This window comes from Megalops cyprinoides, chromosome 7, assembly GCF_013368585.1.
Source record: "Megalops cyprinoides isolate fMegCyp1 chromosome 7, fMegCyp1.pri, whole genome shotgun sequence".
Taxonomy (NCBI): domain Eukaryota; kingdom Metazoa; phylum Chordata; class Actinopteri; order Elopiformes; family Megalopidae; genus Megalops; species Megalops cyprinoides.
In genome coordinates this window covers 17,848,929-17,872,025 of record NC_050589.1, presented here as the reverse complement: position 1 = coordinate 17,872,025, position 23,097 = coordinate 17,848,929, and the positions used below count along the sequence as shown (strand labels likewise).

General features: G+C 41.7%; 1 protein-coding gene across 10 annotated transcripts; it reads right to left on the bottom strand.

Annotated features, from left to right (window-relative positions):
- Positions 1 to 1,193: 1,193 nt before the first annotated feature.
- Positions 1,194 to 23,006, bottom strand: LOC118780216 (protein kinase C-binding protein 1-like). 10 transcript variants are annotated; one of them, XM_036532612.1, is made up of 22 exons: positions 22,961 to 23,006; positions 19,959 to 20,187; positions 13,233 to 13,303; positions 12,506 to 12,660; positions 11,665 to 11,883; positions 10,671 to 10,784; positions 9,470 to 9,532; positions 9,167 to 9,259; positions 8,946 to 9,033; positions 8,795 to 8,850; positions 8,543 to 8,620; positions 8,276 to 8,391; positions 7,572 to 8,050; positions 7,234 to 7,374; positions 6,923 to 7,075; positions 6,262 to 6,783; positions 5,529 to 5,996; positions 5,072 to 5,262; positions 4,876 to 4,956; positions 4,693 to 4,771; positions 4,318 to 4,557; positions 1,194 to 4,069 (listed from the first exon to the last, which is right to left on the bottom strand). In XM_036532612.1, the coding sequence occupies exons 2-22, from the start codon at positions 19,970 to 19,972 to the stop codon at positions 3,897 to 3,899; spliced, it is 3,594 nt and encodes a 1,197-aa protein (XP_036388505.1). In that variant the 5' UTR covers positions 19,973 to 20,187; positions 22,961 to 23,006; the 3' UTR covers positions 1,194 to 3,896. The 10 variants fall into 10 exon arrangements, with proteins under 10 accessions (XP_036388505.1, XP_036388506.1, XP_036388510.1 ...); XM_036532613.1 differs by lacking the exon at positions 22,961 to 23,006 and adding an exon at positions 22,749 to 22,854; XM_036532617.1 differs by lacking the exon at positions 9,470 to 9,532.
- Positions 23,007 to 23,097: the final 91 nt, after the last annotated feature.

The following is a 23,097-nucleotide window of genomic DNA, read 5'->3' as shown; positions in this document are numbered from 1 at the left end:
TCAGGTAACAATGCCCTGGCGTTGAGATCTAATAATTGACATAGTATTACTGGTAGAATGTTTGTAAAGCCTGTGGCCTGCTGACAAATCTTATAACCTATTGTTTCTATTAAGAGTATTTCATAATGTGCATAATTATAAATTACCAAGAATCCAGGGTCTGGCTCACCAATGGAATGCATTCAACAAATCATTTTAAAATGAGGTGATCATTTCTTAGAGAGAGTGTGTCAGACTGTAAAACAGACTGTAAAAGGTCAGACCTGAAGGAGATTTGAGTTGCAAGAATATGGTGTTACACACAAAGAGTACTGAAGCACATAAGGGTGGAAGCGACTGAGGAGAGGCCAGCTGTGGTTCACAAGCCTCAGGAGCACAGCCAGGTCCAGCAAAACTGCAGAGTGGTACACCGAGTCTGTTTCAACTGGTGTTGATAGTTTGAAATAAATATTCAAATAAAATCAATGAAATACAAATAAAAATAAGAATGTGTCTGTGAGGGTGCAGAGGGTCCTGAATGTATTTTTTTTATTGAACTAAACTGAACTAAACTGTGTGTGTGTAGTACTGTATATACACATGTGCATCTATATGGATATTATGAGTTTTAAATAATTTTTATTTATTACTCATCCTATGTCCTTTAATACTGTTCAAACTGTACAAGCAAGTCTTGCAGGAAGAACAGTAAAAATATAAAAGGAATGAGCAAACAAAGACAGTTTTCCTTTCACATGACACTCCTCTTTAAAAGGGACACAGTATACACATATTCAAAGTCCAAGCAACGAATAGATGGGGTTCGTGTTTGTTGGATTATTGTAACAAATGTTGCATATACAAATATTATACTTAAAATATTCAACACCTATTTTTTGATCTACTTAACACTTGCAATGGATAAACAATACATTTCCTTTTTCAAAAAATAATCCCATTGCTAAAATCCAGTTGGAAACCTTTGCAAAAGAATTCTGCATCTCTAATGAAAATGTTTTATCATGAATTGTGCTTTTTGATGTACATTAAATGTATGCATGTAACCATTTTAAAAGCCTTACACTGACTCTTTAAAATCATGATTTACTTAAAAATGAAGTGTGGCAGAACAAAATACTCAAAATATGTCAATGAGAAAGACAATCAAAAATACATTAATAAAATAAGACCATGGGAGATGAAATATAGGGTATGTTTAATGAGATCCAAAAACAGCACCTTACAGTATTTACAAAAGATTTTTTAAAAAAGCAATGAGTACCACAAACATCCCCACCCAATAAAAGGGTGCTATGCTATACAATGTAGTGTAACTCATGAATGTATATACAAGTACAAGTGTGGTCTCCACATCCTCACGATCAGAGCAGAACATTAAGTTCACATTAATATAGGTTCTATACATTTCTCTCTGCTCTCAAACACCAGCACACACACTTCCTCCCCATTACCCACTCACTCACTCACTCACACTCAATATTTAATGGCGGGAAAGGCCATACTGTATCTGAACATTCAGCATGGAGTGCCCAAAATTGGGATCAGCAATCTATTCTGAGCCAAAAATGCTACATGTGGATAAAAAGGTCATCTTTTGGAGAACTCATATATTGTGGTTAAAATAATAAAAAAATATTAGATATGTTATAATTTTGTTTTCACAGCCATTTAATTCCCCCCCATGGCAAGCAGTACATATACAGTGTTCATTTCAAAGGTATGTAAACCGAAACAAATCTGTTTTAATGTAGTGTAGCGCTGACGTCACCACTTCAGAGAACAAGTGTAGGAAATTATTTGACCTGCAGATGGCGATGAAACCCTTTTTGTTGTCCCAATGCTGCTGAGCAGTTAAGACCATATTCACAGCCATTTTCTGAAACCTGATGGGAGACAGGGTCAACAGGAGATGTACCCTCAGAAGTCATCTTCGCAATTTACCATACAGTACGCAAGTGACTTGACAGTCTTGGTCTCTGATTTGTCATGATAATGGTGTGTGTATCAGCCATCAATTACATGGTTAAAAAACTTGGTTCCTCAAGATTTCTACTGTGCCAATGTTGAGGGTAGAACTCCCTACACCCGCATGTTAAAAAGCAGCATAGGAGGCACAGGGTTTGATTAATGCCTTAGAGTGAAAGCAAGACATTCTGCTTGGCCTCCCTGGTGTCCTAAAAGATCCCAGTCTCTGGAGACCAAGAGTAAGGTACTGAGTACATTCGTGAGAGTAAGGCTCTAGTTGGACCTGCTCTTCCAGACCCCCAGACCTTTACTTTTACTATGTAAACAACAAAAGCCATGAGACAAATTTGCTCACAAGAAGGTTCCAGCCACCTCTGCTGTTTTTCTTTCTCTCCTCTTCCTTTCTGGCAGAAAGGATCATACCCTTACATTAAAGTGTAGGTCAGTAACAGTCAACACAATGGAGTTAGCAGCCTACTGAGAGAGATTGTGGCAAGGTATTGGAGCCACATGCTCTACTGGCATTCCATTCTATTTTACACTGCACCCAAATGACCCCAGGCTCCAGCACTTGGAAACACGGCTCTGGGAAGTTCTTATGTTTGATAAAGAATGACTGATTCCACCCATTTCATTCCTCTTTTTAAATGAACAGTTCCTATTCATTGTTCATTCATTTCTTAGAACAGAAAATGTAATTTAAAAACAATAATGCTCACCCTTGCATCATACCTGAACATCAAAACCGCAATGGCTTATGCTACGCTGCCACCTTCCCGTATTAAATTAACTGAAAATGAAATGTTGAGTCTAAAGAAGGCTACCCTACCTAGACTTCTGTCTGCCAGGTTCTGAATACTGTTGACAGAAAAGGTGTGCAGCATTGTCTGATGGAAGGCTGCTTTTTGCCTCTCTCACTTCTTATGCTTATAGAATCAAAAGACGCTTAATGCACTCATACATAAATCAGCATCACAAGTATGAAGTTAGAAATGTGCATCCAATGACAAAATGGATTTCTCCTTGCTAACAACACTACAATATCCAACCATTTTAATTGCAATTGTCCCCAGTTTACAGAGAGTAGAACAAAATCACTCAGAAAGAAGAAAAGCACTGGCTTGAGATGGATTCAGACTGCAGTCACTCGCACAATGGTTCTATGGTAAAGATGAAGTTTCCCTTGGTACTATGGGAAGTGACTCAGACATTGAATCACACAGAAACCAAACTCAGAACACACAAACCAGCAGAAACCGAACATAGCAAGAGCAGGAAGTCTTCTTGCAAAATTAACTGACACTCAAAAAAATGACAAATACATCACAAGACGCATTGGCGTTGTAACTGGGGCTTAAGCGCAACACTTACTGCTGAAACAGACTTTCCCCCTTAATGGGTTAAACAAACTCATGAATGTCAACAGAATTCCTTTACCAGAAAAAAAAATGGGAGGCAACTTCAGACCCTTTTTGCATATGCAATCATATACCATTTCTTCCTCCCAGACTCTGTCATGAAGAACAGAATCGCTCACTCTCTCCTGCATACAGTCGTACAGTCCAACCCATACTGACAGAGCGGAGGGCCACTGTGTCAACACGACTCTTGCTAATTAGAGCACAGATCCATCCAAGTACTCAGTGTGTAAGTGGGTAAGACTATTCCGTTTAACTACAGGCTCAGTAATCTTGTCCACTGGTCCACTTATTCACTGCCTGTCACATAACCTTTGGATATGCTTGTGTGATGAGACTGAGGAGAGCGGGGCGTGGGCAGGGGTGAAGTAGTGTTGGGAAGGGAGGAGGATTTCTTGTCTTTAATACTGAGATTAAGGAACTGTCTGCATTCCCAGATTGGCAAGACAGGAAATGTAGCTTCACAAGCTTGCCCTGAAACAGGGGCTGTATTGTACATGCGCGAGATGGCAGTTAGGAGACGCTGACATTAACCCCATCCTTGCTTTTCTCCATGTTAGCGTCCTTGTCTGCGAGGGCAGCTCCAGGCTCTGTCGGGGAAGGCTGGCCGCTAGCGGATTGACCAGAGGACTTGCCTCCGGTGTCTGCAGTCACTTCTGTCTCAGTCTCTTGTTGGGAAGCTGTGGCTGTAAAAATGGAAAACAAATGAGCATGCCACTAAGTAACAGGTAACTGCAGAGATATTCTACACTAAGTTGTGAGATGTTGTGTTGCAAGTGGGGTACAAGTTTGTCATGTCATGTAAGATGACTCATATTAGTGTTACCACATGACTATAGGCCGGGTATGTGTTTGTATGTAGGGGTTTCTGACTGCTGTGAGTTTGCACATAACATCAGCACATTTAAAAGTATCATGCCAGTGCGTTTCTTACCGGACTGTGTGCAGGACTTCATGTGCTCGGGCCAGTGGGCCTGCTGGCAGGGGTAGTCGCAGTAGCTGGTGTTCCAGCAGCAGTAGAAGATGGCCTCCTTCTTGCAGTTGGCGCACCACTGCTTCTTCTTGGTCTCGTCAACAGCCTGCTGCTTCTCCATCTCCATCTGCTTCTTTACCTCAGCAATGAGACGCTCCCTCTCCTGCTCCAAGCTCTGCCTCATTTCCGCCATGGTGAGCTCTGACACACAGAAACACACACACACACACACACACAAACAAATGCATGTGTCACTGACTGGTTGCATTTTTCCCTATAAGATCTAGTTCTCTTTTGTTGACATGCCCTTTCTTTAAGAGTACAAAAAAACCTTACCTAGGTTGTGCTTCATTTCAGACAACTCCTGCTGGTGAAGCCACTGTAGTTTTTCGATTTCTATTCTCAAACGTCGAATCTGCATTAAAGGATAAACAAAGAAATTCAGACTGTGTAGAATGAGCTCTGTTAACAGCAGAAGGATAAACGTTACATAAAAGCAAGGATCTGCTCAGCACCTACCTCTGCTATTGTGTTTCCTGATGTGCTTTTAGAGAGGTCATTGTATATCTCAGTCATTGTTCCTTTTATCGCATCCATAATCTGAAGGGCAAACAACAAAGACTCCTCAACAACCATGTTACAATGTAGCCATGAAAATCGCACTAAACAGCTTTGACTGAAGTCAACATAGTAGTCACTCAGAAAGGTTTCACACCTTGTTTGTGTACTTTGCTATATCTGCTGCTACATCCGCTGAGGCTGTGGCGATCTGGAAGTCGCCAGTTACGGTGGAAGAGGAGGGGGCACCAGCTGTCCCCGGGGCAGAGATCATGGGCACAGCTGGAGTGCCAGTCACCAGGGTGACCGTAGAGGATGTGCTCTGCGGCACCTCTTTCTGTTGCACAGCTGAAAATGGAGGCAAGGATGAAATGGGTTTAATTCAACCATATGCTTTCCTTCACGAGCACTTTATCACACTTCTGTTGGACCAGTTGTCACATATTAGCAATGGGGAGTCTCGTCAGACCAGCGTTTCACCAACTATTATAGCAAGGCAGTGCTATAATAGCACAGAGTGTTTGTTGAGGCAAGAACACGGGAGACTCATGCTCACTATCAACATGCCATATGACATGACTGGGGCAGCTTCAGCAGAGAAGAGGGGAAATCACCTTTCACCGCCTGCCGTGTCTGATACCGTGTGCTGGGGGACGGCTGCTGCATAGATGATGTGGACTGCAGCTGCGTCTGCGCAGTCGGCTGCTGGGGGCTGTGCTGTGTCTGCGCAGTCGGCTGCTGCTGGCTCTGCTGCTGCCGCTGGACCTTCTGCATGTGCCACTTCTGAGAGGACGTCTGGAACTTGTTGGTGGGGTTCCACACTACCGCCCGCTGCACCGCCGGGGCAGTCTCCCTGGGCAGCAGGGGGCGCTGCTTTTTAACGGAGGACGAGGAGGCTGCCACCGAGGAGGCCGTGCTGGTGGCTACAGTGGGCAGGAGAGTGGAGGTGGTGGTGGCAGCAAAGGACACCACATTGAGGGGGATGGTGACGGAGGACTGGGCAGGGTCTTTGACACTTGGAGCTGATGAGGACGCCTCGCTTGCAGGTGGACCTGCTGCACTTGAGGACGAAGGGGCTTTACCTATGCAAAAAAGGTGATTTGAAGGATACATAAACAAGCATGTAAATATATTCACACTGGGTTCTTATTGCAGTATTTCATAAATAAGTGAAATGATAAAGCCCTTAGCAGCAAATTGTGATAGAATGGAATTTGAATAGATACACTTCTGTACTTTTGTGCTGGAAGTTGCTCTGGATAAGAGCCTAATGAATGTAAAGTAATATAATGTAAAAATGTAATCATAGACCATGGTGACATTGCATGAAGTGAAATGCACAGTCACCTTCGAGCTTGGTGACAGTGGGATCCTTGAGTGTGGTGGCAGTGGCTGGCTCCTTTTTGGTCTTCTTGCGCTCCCAGCCCGACTCTTCCCGAAGGTCGATCACCAGCTCCCGCTCAGAGTCTGAGTCCATGTCCAAGTCCACAGAGGAGGTCTTCCCCTCATCCTTCGGTTTGGGCTTCTCCTTTGCTGGATGCTGAGAGCTTTTGGGTTTTTCCGGGGGCTCTTTGTCAGAGTCGACACTCGGCTTATCTTTTGACAGGGATTCCGTGGTCGTTTTCTCGGCCTTCGCCACCGCTACACCCTCTGCACCTTTGTCCTTATCTTCTCCTTGAGAGGGTGCTCTGGGCTTCTTTTTCAAGTCCCTCTCAGGTTTGTCCTTGTCATCGGCCTCGTTCTGGCCGTTGCGCGGCTTTTGTTCGTCCTCGCTAATGTACTCACTGTCGCTGGAGTCCGACTTCTCCGAATCCTCCGAGTCGCTGGGTTCCACACCTTTGTACACATCTTCAGAAATTTCATCGATACCTGCTCAGGAACACAAAAACTATCAATGCAATTTGACTGTGAAGTCTGAAGCGGAAGTTAAAGGATACTTATGGACTCGAGTATTAAAACTTTCAGTGAGTAAGAGAACAATCAGGACTGTGAAAGGGGCTGTGCATACCCAGCTGTGCCTTGCAGCTCTCAATGGTTTTGTCCAGGTTGAGCTGGAAGCGGCTCCTGATCTGTCTCTTCGGGGAGGTCAGGACCACAGGGGCTGCCTGCTGCTGAACTGTCTCGCTGAGCTCATTCAGGTCCATCTCTGCTTTGCTGCGATCTGACACAGAACCACAGTCAGAATGCCATCCAGCATCAGAGACCAGGTTCTCCTGCAGAATGATTCAATTGTATATAACAGGCTGGGTTCTCCCAGCACCTGTCACATGTCATTATGTGTGTGGTGTGTGTGCCGGGGGCATGCCGGAGCAGGCTCACCAAGGTTGAGGTTGAGGATGCTCCCAGTGGTGGACGTCCTCTCCTGCTTAGGGACAATGGGTGTGGAGGCCTGCGGAGAGAAGGTCTTGGGGCTGCCTGTCGCACTGCCAGTGTGCCCCATCTTCACAGATGCAGGAGAGGCTACGGCAAAGAGCAAGAGCATTCTTGGTAAATACATTTATGCTGTTCTGTGCTGTTATCTCATCATCTGTTCTGCAATGTGCCTGAGGTGTTAATACACCATCAGCCTGAAATCTGGAAATTTGAGTATTTTACATTTCATTGAGTGGAGTTTGCCCTTGCGCTGGAGAGTAACTCATCCCACAAGGCTGGGGTACCTGTGCAGTCCATGGACTCCTCCCCGGCACTGTAGTGGCTGGGAAGGGCCTTGATACTTTTCTCAGAGATGTCCTGCTCAATGTCAGAGCCTGTGTGGACGGAAGAGTTGGTGCTCATCGGGGAGCGGGGCATCTCAGTCAGGGAGATCCTCCGGCTCGTCCCCCCAGGCAGCATGCTCTTGCCCAGGAGCATTTTGGGAGAGGCAGTCATGTCGAAGTTGAACTTGATTTTCTCCTGTCTTTCGGGCTTGACGGTGCCCGCACTGGGATTGGAGGGGTCCAGCAGCATCTGGAACTGATTGTTGGGAGTGTAGGGCGTCCTGAAGGGGGCGTAGTTGAAAACGCCAAACTTCTTGCGAATGTTTTCCACATAGATTTCCATCTCTTGCATGGCACTGTTAAAGATGCTCTTAGTCTTTTTCACAGAAAAAGGAATCTCTTTAGACATGAGGTAGCAGTTGTTTATCGGTACCCAAGCCCTGAAAGAAAAGGAGGAGAATGTATCATGCTCCTAATGAGTAGATGATGAAAAATTCAGGGAAGAGTATCCTACATATGTTCTCATTATCACAGGTGTATGTGTACATGGATGATAAAGATCACTGACTGAGTGAAACGCAGTGCTTTTACCATTACTAATGTGGTTTCAAAACTTTGAAAATTGAGAAAATGCCATCTACAACACAGTGGACTAGCAGGCATACCTGTCATGCTGCCCAAAAAATCGGGCATCCACTTGTCCGTCTTTGTCTCGCAGTGCTTTGGCAGGCCAGAATGGGAACCCTTTGAGCTTCGCCCATACAAGCGGATGAGGTTGACTCTACACTCAGCAAACAAAGACACGAGTGCAAATTATCACAGAGATAATCACCAATCTTCTCGTCCCATAGATACATAATGCTTATTTACATGAAACTTAAACCATAGTACTTTAACTGGTTAGCAAGATAAAACGGTCATTGGTTGCTTACACATGGTTCACAAAACCAGTTTTCCCTCTTCTGGCAAGCTGACAGATAGCACTCTGGACAAACTTCAATTTCGTTCATCTGCAAGAAAAGATTCTCAATTATTGGTATTCCAGTTTCTCACATACCAGTTAAAAATCGCTTGAATGTTTCCGAATATCAAAAAGTAGTATTAGCAAAGTATTTATGTCTGGAGCTTTAAAGATGGATACACAAATAGTCACTTATGACAGCCTCACAGCTGGTAGTACTCACTTCATGTTCACAAATTTTTACAATGACTTTAGCAGTTGCTGTCAGCTTGTGATTACCTGGAATGAAAGCATTGTTTAAAATTACTGTCAAATATTCAATTGTGACCATGATATAATACATCCTTTTGGAACATGCAGTGGCTGTGACTTACCTCCATTGTATATGATACAGTTGTGCAAGATCCATTTCATATCTGCCAAAAAGGCCTCTGTACAGCCATACATTTTCTTTTTGATATTCTGCAAGCAAATTGGAAAAAAGGAAAAAACATAAAATGTAGACCATTGTTTTAATATTATGAGGAGTCAGACACTGCATAAACAAGCTTTGCAAGGAAGAAAATTATGCTGCTGCATGAATATTCCCCAATACCTTTTCTAATGTGCAGAGGTCCATGGGATGGAAAATGTATTCTGCATAATCTGGATGTTGTTCCAGAGATACTGGTTTCTGAAATGGTTCAGTCTGTTTCACAGAGAGAGAGAGAGAGAGAGAGAGAGAGACAGAGAGAGAGAGAGAGAGAGAGAGACCCATGCAGATTAAATCAACTGCCTCTGAAAAAATTCCGCACACACTTCATCACCAGCGCACTCTGCTGCTCCGGACAGACAGTGTCAATGTTTCAGCACTCCAGTTATGTTAAGGGATATAGCATAAATATGTCGTTTTTTTTACCCAATTAATAGGTTTTCTCTGCTGGGCGGCTGCGTGGGGGGAGAGAGACGAGCGAGCTTGGTCCTGAAAGAGAGCAAGGAGAGCTTTTCCTCACCAGACAAGAGCGTTTCGACCCAGCTGTCTGGACAATCAAGAGGTGACAGTCAGAGGCAGTGACAACTACCGAGCACCAAAACTCTCACCCACCTGCCGCAGGTAACGCGGTCGCAAAACCTGTTGCCAACTGATTCTACACCACCTCGCGCGGCCTTCCCCCTAATGTACCCAAACAGGACGTGACAACTATATGTCATATGGCTAACTGTTGGGTCGAAGTTTTGATTCAGCCCATCTTTCCAGATCTTCAAGTCAAAAAATTGCTCTTGGACACAGGGGCCAAGGTGGTAGGCAGTGGGGATATTCTTTCCTCTCCCTCCCCAAGACATCATATTAACAGAAAAAAGAAAAATGTCTTTTGGGTAATCAAAGGGGTTCACCACTGAACCATGGTACAGGTGAATGACAGCCGTGCCCAGCCCACACCAGCAAGAACCAGAGATTTATAAAACCAAAGCATTCATCATCAGAGACATGAAAGTCTGTGGCACCTCCCCCCAATCCAGCACTTTTAAAGAGACTCATCCACCTCAAACAGGAAGGTCTACTCCCTAAGGCACGCCCTAAACTGTACTTAGCTTCGCATCAAATACATTCCATTAGCATAGTGGAGTATTCATTAGATTGGAAGAAAGGTTGTTTTTGAAAGTTTTGATCTGGCCTCCATAAAAATAAAACTGAATGCATAACAGAAATTTCAAATGGGAAATGATCCACCAAAAAAAAAATTATTTAGAATCTGCATGGCTAGCAGACACATAGCAATTATTGTATTAGTGGTGCATTTCTACATGGAGCTAGTACAAATGAGGTGTCAGCAATGGGACAGTGTGAAAAAACTATGGATAAAAGCTTGCGCCCAAATGGAGAACGCTGACTATGACTAGCACTTCTCAAGCCAGCATACACATTTCCATCCTGCTATGTGTGGACATAAATAAGGCCAGATAAAAAGGAAATGGATGGGAAAGCTGGGAATATGCCAGAGGGTATTTTACAGTATATGTAATCATTCCTCAAGCTGCAGCCTGACAGAATAGCCCTTGGCAGACTGGGAACACCAATGGGAGGCAGGAGAGCTGGAGAGCTCAGTCAGAACACTTACCCCTGGCTGTTTCATCTTCTGGAGTGCAAACTTAAGCAGATAAGACAGCTGGTCTATTGTTAGCATCGTCATTGCTTTGCTTTGAGTTTCTATGCACTCCGCGACCGTTATTTTCTGCAAAACAAAAAAGTTTACCTTTTACATTTCATTTCCTGTAAACATATTTCCATGACTAGATATCAGCTGGATTGGGAAAAAATTAACACATTTTATTTTAACGCACTCAAAGGTTAAATTGAGGTCATCTTTTTCAGGTCCATTTATATGTGTTTATCCAAATGGCATTAATCTATAATTACACATGCAATGTAATCATAGCAGTTATTATATAAAAGAACAATTACATTACAGTAATTTAAAGTTCAAAAATAATTTAAAAGTTTGAATCTTAATACAGCAGATGTGCTTAAAAAAAGCACCTTCAATAAAAAAGGAAGTTGTTGGCTGGACATATGAAGCTTTTGGGCCACTGACTTGCAATATTCTTGCTATGTCCAACCAAACACTCTCCCTTATACTTCTAAATATTGAACTTTTTCTACAGATCTTAAAATTCCTTTCACAGCTCATAAAACATACATTAAATGATGTCTGTAAGCTACTGACTATTATTTTTAAGCAAGTAAACTAAGGTGCCCATTAAGCAGCACTACAACCGAAACACCGGCAAGTGTACTATGTCACACAACCACTCACGAAACTCTGGGCAAGAGTGCAGCTGACATAAGGCAGCGGGCGGCACACAAGCAAGCCCCGGCCACTCTCTCTGTGCGGAGTGGTTTCACAGGTCAGCTCTGACCCTCTGCCTGCATGCACAAACAAACACCAACAGTCTGGCGTGTTCCAGACCAAGAGACAGCAGGCCTGTGAAACCAGTCCCCAAACCTAATGGGGGGGGGGTTGCCAGCCTGCACTGTGCGCTCCTGCGCCTTGGCCCCTGTGGCCTCCAGCACGGCTGGGCAGGCGCCCCAGCCTGGAAGAAGTGAGAGAGTACCTCACACTCGGGACAGAACCAGTCCCCCTCAGGCTCGGCTGCCAGTTTCAGGCACTTTGCGTGGTACACCCGTGGGCAAAGCTCACAGCAGAGGACCTGGCCCTCGCGGTGGCACACCCAGCAATAGAAGTCATTCCGTCCATCCTGTGGTACAACATCAACAGGGTCTGTGGTGAGTGGCAGCTTCATATAGTAAAAGGGACCATGTCTTAGTTCTGACTGAAATGCAGGCAAGAAAAACAAGGCGGGTTTCAAAATACGGGAGATCACAAGGGTGCAGCACAACAAGCAAACAGGACACAGCACTGAATAAAGCACTGCGGACACCAAGTACAAACTGTTCTGCGGTCTATTCCAAGTCAATCCTGTATTTAGTATGTGTCAATAGCGGCATATTTGTATTTCCACTAGATTGACCACTGGCCAGTTTGTCTTTGGTGTACGCTATTGCTCATAAACAGTTACATGTATACAACTGCAGAAGAAACACTGTCATGTGACCATTTCAAGACAGTTACCCACTATGTAGTCTTAGGTTTAAATATAAGGTAGTTAATTCATTCACATGTCTGATCTGTAAGGAGTAAACCAGTCTTGTACATGCAAAACAGAACATATTCAGTATTCATAGCACTGTATTAAATAGAGACTGGTCACTCATTTCATTAGGATCATAATAACATTCATAACCCACTCAACACTTTATTGAAAACATTTTGAGATAAACAGCAATAATCAATCTCAAATAAACAGCCCTTCAAATGTGAGTAAATTCACATGCAAACCATGCATATTTAGGTCTAACTAAAACACAGGCAAGAGTAAATGACAAATGGCGCACCTGTTCCTTGTTATTACTGTTAAGTAAGCCTGGTTTCTTTTTCTTTTTGATGGGACTGGGTGAGGTTTCTGAAGGGGAGTGCCCATTAGAGGAGTGAGGGGGACTGGGCAGCTTTCGTTTTTGAGCTGCTCTTTCGGCTGATCCAGGATCTGTAACTTTAGAGAGGAACACAAGGTCACACTGCATGCAAAACACAACACCCCAACCCAACCCACAGCTCATGCACTACCTCCATAACCACCAAAACCAGCGTACTGAAACCACACAGAGGCTGTGTAACACCACCCCAAAGCGGCAGTGAACATTACTTCCTGTCGTACTGGCTTTTAATTTGATGAGGTTGGATAAGTTCACAGCAACCACATGGGGATTCTATAGAGGCCATCTTCCACAACAATGTACAGAAATAGCAAACTCTCAGTCACATGCTATTATGCCACTGACTTGCGTAGTGCATGGAAGCTCTGAGGTGGGTTTCACATCATGCAGTACAGTGGCATGCACTCAGTGCCTGCAATTCAGGCTACATTTTCCACAACATCACTCATAACCAACACATACACCCAAAGTGCCCACTGAACATCATGCAACTGCACTATGCAAAAAATTGGTCTTCACATCACTACACAGTTTGCCAATCACACAGGGTGTAATATAGTTTTGATCTCCTCAGCTAAAGCAGTCTGTTCTCTAAGCCCAAGCCTTTGGACTCTCTGCTTTCAGATACCTTTGGATCGTGTGGAAATGTCCATCCCCTCTACCACATCCGACTCCGTCTTTATTTCTTCTTCCGCCAAACTGCCAAAGAGGGAGGGAGACAGAGAGAAAAGTATCACCTCAGACTCTGTTGATTAAATGTATCTGTTTCACCATACACTCCTGTGGTAACACCTATGTATGGGAGTCCCGAGGGGCGGAGTCACCCGAGATCAACTTTGTTTATCTCTGTTCCACTCTTGCACTACCACTCCATGTGCTTGTATTTGTGTATTTGTGACAATTCATCTCATCTCCAATGGCAGAGTAGTGTCGAGCTTGACTGAGTTCGGTGCGCTTTCTCAGTGAAGATGCGCAGTGGTTATCAACCTTTTTTTGTTGTTTGTTTACTCTTAATTAGTGTCTGACCGGCTTGAGTTTTGAGTGTTCATGCTCCAATAAATGTCACAAGAGAGTATCCCCATAGCAACATGTTTTTTTTTTTTTTTTTTTTATACTCAAGACAACAGTTCAGTGCCACAAAGATCGTAGCTGGCCAAGCATGGAGAGCACATCCACGTCCACTGAACATTAAGGGTCTGGAGTGGTACAAAAAAACTGTTCATTTTCTACAACACCACACTTAAAGGGCCACTTGGTTCATTCATGTTCATGTAATATGAACAAAAACATACGCAGTGTACACCATAATGTCTGACAGGACATTAACAGGACAGGTAGGATGAAGTAGGCCAAATGTACTCTACACTCTCTCACCCAAGTGAACAAAATCGGAAGTTACAGGAAGTAGGAAGAGACAGTTTCTTTGTTTAAAACCAGCATTTCCCAGATAACCCATAAATCCACTACAAAATTACCGCCCTTGGTTTCATTTCTGTATATACTCCAGACAGAAACTTCATGTATTACCTCTCTGATATGATGTATTTTTCTCAAGGGAAGCCTCAGAGCAAAACAATACATTTAACTACAGGACAAATACAGCAATCTACCAAAGAACCATTGAAAGAAAAATGGAAATCAAGCAAAAAAAAAGGCTTGGTTCTACAAGCACTTAAATAGATTGTTTACCTCTCATTTATTATGGTCAGGCTGTAATGGAGCCATGTATGAAAGGCTTGACTACATCGCTATGTGGAAAATGTCCTCTTTAAAGAAATGCTATAAAATAATGTAAACATTCCCTATTGCTTTCTGATTCTCATCCCATTGCAAATAGATTATGTATGGAAACCCAATATACACTGATATTATTAACAAAACAAAAAAGTACTACTGCTACAGGTCTGGGTCTGTGTAATTCAATGTTAGATTTGCATGGATAGCAAATGACAAACTGAAAGCAAACATCATCTCCACCAAAGGCACATGTTATCAAATTTATTTACTGCATACACTATAAACTTCACCATGCATTATATGTAACTTACAAAAACATACCTAGGAACATACTATACATGTGACAAATCAAGTAAAGGGTTATCTACCGTTATCGAAATTCCTTTTTTTGAAACATGTAACAAGCAAGAATTCACATATAAAAATAATTACACATATATAAAGACAATCATGGTGAAAAGCAGTGGATCCCTCTAAATTCTGAAACTATAACAGACATCAGTTGCACTTTTATTTTCTGAAATACAAACCAGAAGCCTGTAGAATTTTCTTAGCTGGAGGAACACTGAACAAAGTCAGTGGGTCGGTGTTGTGAAGGAACATCGTCAGCTAAACACTGATTAGCATGCTCATGAGTCAAAACTCTGCAGAAAATGCCTGCATGTCCACTCAACTCAAAGCAGTCAGCAATGCACACCCTTTTGCAATAAAGTCACCACCTACTGATACCTTTCAGTTTCAAGGCCTCTCAAGATGGTTAAAGTAGGGTCAGCTATTAAAACTACCACAAACTAGTGATACACTGTTGCCAGCATTACAAAACTTCTCAGGCTACTCTTCTGCTGGCTGTATTGCTGGCTATGTTTCCATCAGCTGTCCTGTGGTCAAGTATCAAAAGTCAATGTATCAAAAACAGTGTAATGTAGCTCAGCAAAATAAAATGTGCAATTTACATTTAAGAGACCCCCTCTCTGTCTTCAAGAAACAACTGAAGTCACAGCTTTTCCGCTCTCACCTGAGCACCTGGCACACCACCCCCTAATGGAACTTCTTATGTCTCAAACTGTCTCCTACTAAACTATAAAAGAAAAATTTAAAAAATGTAATCTAATGGTTTAATGCACTTGTTAGCTTTACCTGCTAGTTTGTACCTTGCCTGGCTAACCACTGAAACCTGGTCATGCAGTACTTCTAATATTGTTGACTCCATATGATTTTTCATTTGTGTTGTACTGTACCTCACTTGTAAGTCACTTTGGATAAAACTGTCTGCCAAATGAATAAATGTAAATGTAAGAGTTTCAGCTTCCTAAATTCCACACACTGAGAGGAGTCAAAAGCGTTGAAAATGCATTTGTGAGCTTAGCAATTTGCTTCAGTCTTGAATGTTTATGTGTTTTTCCCAGCTACAAAAATGGAAAAGTATTTGGTTGCCCACTTGTTAGTTTTGTTGTGTCTTCTGCTGTTTTAAATTATAAACTGCATAGCCAAACTAACATCTCTTCAATTTTCTTCCAGCAATAAAACATGTTCAAAATGTAATTAATTCTACTTGTAAAATGCCTGAATAAGCATCCCTAATACATTTTTTCTCCCTTACAGCTATGACATTATATAATAAAGGAAGCCTGATAAAACCAGATCCCACTTAATATCAGATTTCTGTGCAGCAGGTGAGAAAGTGGGTTTCACTGTACTACTCACCCTGACTTAACACCTTGAAACATATGTTCAATTTCAGCATGTCTAAAAGAGAAAATAAGCACAACAACAATTTCAACAAAAAAATATCACTGGATATATTGTTTTGTTTTTCTAGCTCCATTTTCTTTCCTTTGAATAAAAATGAAAGACCTTCTTTGACATTAGCTGAAGACACAGCACCTCCTCAACGGCACAATAAATTCACTGGCAAAAGAATTGATTGCTTGTCTTGAGGCTAACAGTCACAAAGTCCTAGCTGAACGAAAATCAGTAACTTAGTTGTTACATCATAATAAAATGACTAAAGAATGTGAAAGATATAAAATCTTACGTATATTTTCTGATCAGCGCAGCAAATAATGGTGATAATTTTAATGACCATTCACAATAATTCACAGCTGAGAACCAAGTAAATACTAAAAAGATGGGATTCCTTCAACAATCAGAGAAAACAAAGCATTTTGGCAGGTTAAACGAACTACTCACATCAATAAAACACAGCAAGTGTATAGTATCAAAGTAAAGGAAACCTGATTCGTTGAAGAGATGTTTGTATGATGTATACCATGAACGTAGAATACCATGTTCAAGGCTATTTTGTAAAAAATAAATCCCTTCAAAACCTGCATATTCACGCATGAGAAGACTTGACTTTTCATGCATGAGAAAACCATGTACATCACCGTATTTGCACTTAAATAACAACTGTGCTTCCACGGAAAATAAAGATGATTTCTTTCTACAGCTCCTGTCATGACAATGTTCTCTGTCTCCCCGCCCAGCCAGGACCTGCAAAGGGCAGTCGGCCTATTTGAAAGGAAATACGTGGCAGTTCTTGGAAATTCAAAAACAGTATAAGATGAAACATGATTTTCAGGGACGCTTCACAGCATTCCTGGAAAAACACAAATGCTTTTTTCTTTCCAGAGAAGTGTGCCAGGCCATCAGAGCAGAGATTTCCTCAGGAAAAAAAGAAAAACAATTAAGATTTCAGAATATTCCAGATTAATGAACATGCGCTTTTATGAAGAGCTCACACAGAGAGACCCGGGGGGGGGGGAGAACACCACCATGGGACTGCCATCTGAGCGAGCAGCATTCAAACGACGCACACACTGGCACGTCCACACAGACAGAGCAGGACTGTGGAGATTACAGCGCTGTAAACACGACACCCCCATTCCCAACCCCGGTCTCTCTGAGTACACCCTTCCACCAGGGCTGTCCTGGAGGAAGGAAGGGAGGGAGAAAAATCCACCAGAATTGGAATCTTGCAACCTCCCCCCCACTAAGGTACCCTAACGTTATATGTACCCTAAAGGCTTTCCAACCAGGAAACCAGCCATTATTCTGGCAGTAAAAATGAATAATGCTTTTTCATTTACAGTAAAATGTGGATGTGCTTTTTTCCTTCACCACTAACACACTTAAGTATAAATGGAAAGAAAGAACGCATGGGCTTTTTCACATGGGCAACCTCAGGTGTGTCACAGACCAAGATTTGTTTTAATCTGATCCAAATGGGATTCCATCCTGTCTTAGATTTTACTTTGTTGATAGATCAACAGCAGCCTCCGAAAAACCTGCAGCCCATCCACATCGACCAAGAGGGCCATTTCTGTGGAAGATGACAATTCACAATAGAAACACTTAGTCACATGGGCCATATTGGCTCTCTCGCCTGCAATTATATATGCTACACTGCCAACCTCAGCAACATCGACTTCTTCAGAAGCTGACAGAGGCTAAATGCAGAGGAAACCAGTGCCTGCCTATATCTGTCACATACCTTAGATATTAAAAATGAAGATACTACCATTATAATTTCCTTTTTACCAAATAACACATTCTCCAATGCAAAAAATGTACACAGAGTAGCATACCTTGTCTTAATGCACAGAATATACAAGTCAGTTCTTCAAACTGGCCTTTAAATTTGGCTGGATGAAACAAAGATGGTTGCAGAATTTTCCAGAAGGGCCTTGCTCTCCCTGCTGTTCCACAGCGATTGTCAATCTTTAACCTCAGCAGTGCCTGTGATTGGTTTGAGTGTTGCACTGAGCAGTCTGATTGGGCAGCTCTGCTGTGCCACACAGCTCACTGCAACCTTCTCTCTCAGACATTTTTTTTGCTGCAATGCAGAGATTTTACACAATTTAAACTGTACCATTTCACCCAAACAGAGCTTATTCTCTCAGTGTGCTTTTGAGCAACATTAAATGTATGGCTGAAGTGGCAATGTACTAAAGGCCTTCTGCCGTCTAGCTTAAAATATCTGCCACCATCCATACACAAAATTCACCAGAGTCCGTTTTAGAACAGACCCTCCCAGTGTTTACTTCTCAAGTCCTATAACAGATGATCTCAAAAACAGCTCCCTATCACAAGAGCAATTAAAATTACATGAAACAAGAGACTTCAAAAATGAGGTCCTTGTTATCAAATTATTATCAGCTTTTCTGCTATTTTTCTGGGGAAAAAAAAAATCTATTTTACAAGAATACAATTTTGGGAGTGTGAAAAAGGCTACTAACATTCACCTGTGAAGCTTAAAACACAGCATTTTTGAATATATTATCTGCCAAAAAATTTGCAAAAGGGCACAAAAAATAAATATCTGCACTAAAATTCAGATAATTACAGTATCTGTGTGTACATTTCATTTATATATGAAGTTCAAAACATACCAATATTGCTCACAAGTAATATTACCAACAATTAAATATATGTTAAATATTTTCTTTGATAACATATGATCCATCTCTGTAATGCAATCATGCTGAAACCATGGGCTGAACTGAATAAGATTCAGTGGGTAAAAGCCATCTAAGCATGGCAAATGTGACATTCAAGTGAAAGCTACCAAGACCATCTGTGGTAACAAATAGTATTTGACTGTGAAGATAAAAATAGGGTGAAAGCCTAGAGCTGCAGTTTGCTGATAAGAAACAAAGCAGCAAAAAGGGTCATGTTTTAGACATATAATTTGCAGATGTAAACTATGCGTAGCTGCAATACCCACGCCAATGGCTTCCCTATATGGAAACGACACTTGATGGGAGAAACGTATTGGCTTCCCCATAGGGTCTGTCACACAAACAACCAAGGCCTGCAGCTGAAATAAGAAAGGAGAGGCTCTTTCTTATGGTTACAATCAAGACAGCAGCAAGATGTCAGCTTAGGCCCCATTGTCAGATGCTTGTTTCTTAAGAGCTTCAATCCTCACTATAAAAAAACAAAATACTTGTAAATATGCTGTTAGTTTCAACCCACACAAGGCTATCTGAAACACAGATAAAACTCAGCTTGGTTACAGTAAAAAATTAACACCTGACCATGAGGTCTGCCAAGTCATGTCAACAACCAGGATTTCAAGGAAGCCATGTTTTTGTTTGCTAATAAGAAAAAGGTGGAAAGACAAAAAGGACAGCTGAGGAGATTTTACGTTTTCTATCGCCAAATGTAAAAATGTGTGCGGTTCAGTTTGCCATCAGCCTCCCCTGGGATCCCCCACTGTGCTACAACAGCTACATCTGGTCCCCAGCTTCCATTTTCTCTAACCTGGCATGTGACACAGGCACACAATGATGCAGGCAGCCTGCTTACAAAGAGATCCCTTTTTCCAGCAGAAAAGGCCAAGGCAACAGAGAGATAAAATGTTCAATATATTTATGTTTTGTTTTCCAAAAAATTACAAAGGTTTTACTATGGTCTTCTCTGCACAACAGTATGAAGACTGGCTGAGCACCCATGTGACCAAAATCACAGGCAGCAGGAGAAAGCCTGCTTTTGCTTCTACCAGACTCCAGTTCTGTGGTGTGAGTTACCTTCAGGCCTCCTTTTCTCAAGAATCAGACTATCTTTGCAGGAGATAAACAGTACTGGAAGGAAAAGGAAGTAAAATCAGGCTTACCTCTGTGGATGCATGGCTAACACAGTGTTATGTCAATACTTATAAAACATGGAGGACAGTCTCAGTCCTGAGACAGAAAGGGCTTGGCAGTTCAGGCTTGATGATCGGGCCGTCTGATGGAAGGCAGACACTGAATGGCCTCTTTTCACTGGCAGGATGTAAGGCTGCGGCGGATTGGCTGAAACATTTCCTGAGTAATTATCTTTGTTCAGCGCCGGCAGGAGCAGCTCTGAGTGTGAGAGAAAAAAGGAGAGTCAGAGCTAGGCCCAAATCGCAAAACAACAATTTAAAATGTTCCTGTGGGCTAAAGAAAAAACAGAACTCTGAAAATCTGTTCCCTATCATTATATTCTCGCTATCCCATGTTGTTTCTAGGTATATTTTGTACAAATAAAGGACAAAAAACATGAACAGAACAGGCCTGCTGTAGCCTCCATATTGGAGAGGCCTTTGTCTAAATCCCTCCCTTAATTTCAGCCATCCGCAGAGAAGGCATGCAATTTTTAGACATAAATAAGCAAGACAAAACACAAATAATCCAAATTAGACTGACAGGGCAATCTCTTTCAATTTTGCTTCAGCAAATCAGACCGAAAGACTGTTAGTTTCTCAAACAAAAATATTAAAATATCAAATACACATAAATATTCTTTTACAAATAGTGTTTCAGATGTTGTAGACAAAGAGGTAACAAAATTAAAACACCCAAATGCACTATGCAAATACATATTGTGTATAATCATGATACAAGTGTGTATTAATTCAAGAAAGCTTTTTGTAAATCTATAATTAAAAATGTCAAATTTTAATCAATATAAAGCATTTTGAAGATCAGTTGGATTTTATTTAAATCAAATTAATGTCAAATTTAAGTGAGAGTGTACAACCACATGGTTTCAGTTTCATGGTTTATTGTTTATATTATTAAATAGCCATATTATTAAAAATTCAAAAATCACATTTATTTTCATGTATAAATTTCAGTTTCTTTTATTCAAATAATGTCCCAGCCTTGCCTCTCATGGATGATGACATTAAACATTGATACTGTTTTTGTCATAAAATAAAACATTCAAAGCACATTTGCAACTACAAACCATTTTTCCTCAAGTATATTTAATCTTTGATCCACAAAGTATAAAGTACTACACCTATTTAGCAGAACACGCTTATATTGTAACAGTAATTTGTTACTGGGTGTGCTGAGTTACACTGAACCATTAACATTTATTGTAGGCCTCATGCTTCTGTGCTTCCAACTGCTACCTTGTACAATCATCTACAGGTTTAACTTCACTGGGCACAGGCAATACATTCATCTTTTTTCAACCTGTTCCTTTGATCATTAGCTGATATCGTGTTGATGACACAAACTGTTTGAATGACAATGGGAGATCAGGCAAGTCTAACATGTCATATGAAGAGGAATCAGCACTCAGGGAGCAAAGCTTGTCGTTTTGCATTCTGTATTCTTATTTCCTTACCCCTTGACAGATTTAAATTCAGCTTTTACACAATGTCAGAGTCTGTTCCTTTGTGTACTGTGCTTTATGTAAAGCCTAAATTATTCAAAATATCGAGTTAACACCGTGACACTTATCTCAGCCAGAGGTGGCTTGAGTTGAGGCTGGTATAAATTTAACTTCTAAAAGCACTTTAAAATGCTAATAATAACTTATGCTGCCATTGCGTGTTTATACTCACCACGTCAATAAATAAAAACTAGCCTGAATTTAGTTTTAGTTGTAGTTATGGTTAGATTTTTAATTCAGACTGAGGGATTTCTATGCATCTTCGAGGTAAGCCTGACCTCTAGAGGAAAACGGAAGAATAACTTTGTATATTTGACTGCATTACACGAACAATCCGTCTTGTGGCAATTATTAAACACACACACACACACAAAGAAACTCACTTAAAGTCAGTTATCAGCCGTTAACCTGATAGAAGTTTCAAAGCTTTTATGAGAGAGCTAATAGGTATAAATGATATTTGGAATCAAAAGAAGGGAACCCTCAGGCGACGCGATGTATTCTTTCCTGCTGGTTCAATACTTGGTCAAACAAGCGTGTTGCACCTCTCACACACCTAGCGTAATTAGCCGTTTTCTGAGTGGTAACTACCCAGCTACTAACTTGGCTGATTGGTCCAGCCAGTTCTGATAGTTGAATGAGTACCTAGCAAGCAAATAATAAGATGAACATATGCACAAGTCTCGCCAAAACATTTCTGAGGTGCGACTGTCTTTTTATTCAGCTAGTTTTCGGTATTTAATTCCGTTTGCACTCAGAGGTAATAACATTAGCTGATTAGATACTTCGCACTGTCAGTAAGCTACGGCTGTCGAGCTAACTACAACGAATGTTAACCTTAGCTACTGTATGAGTGTATTGGCTCGCTCGCTCAATGATACGCGCGGTCATCACTTAATCACAGCAAGCCATCTGGCTACCAACCTGATGTAAAAACCCGGCAACAAAGCCTAACTAACTAGCTAGTAGTAGTTAGACTGGGGTATGAGTTCCTACCAGTCCCACTTTCATAAGGTTGCTGGGCTACCATGCATGGGCTAATGTTAAGATAGCTAAGTTAGCAAATGGAGCCATCATTACAAAGCTTCCTTGGTGAAATCGCGGCGATGCAGTCGTTTACAAGAGGCAACTGCAAGCTAGCGGAATCGTGGTTTCTAGCAAGATACGTAGTGTTTTGTAGGCATGAGAACCAGATAGATAACTAGCTACTTAGCTAGCTGTATTTTATTTAGCTGAATGGAATATAGCTAATTGTTACCTGGCTACAGTGGATGCAATTTCCCCCTTGAAACATTTGCTAAATCAACGTAAAGATAAGCTAACGTCGACAGTCGCACACTTCCGCACAACCATAGACTCTGATCTAGGCATTTCAGACTTAATGTAATAAGACAGTCCAATGCTGGAGTGATTTCATGTTATCTACTGAATCGAGGATGTTCTGGTATCACCTCGTCGCCTGTAACGTACCAGATTGGTATTAGCTCCAGTTGATCAGACGGTTTCCCTGCGCTTGATTAGCTCATATTGTTGTCACTCGCGAAATTAAACAGGCAACTGGGCGGGATGAAATACGTAAGTGGGCGGTTCATGAATGAGGCTGGAGT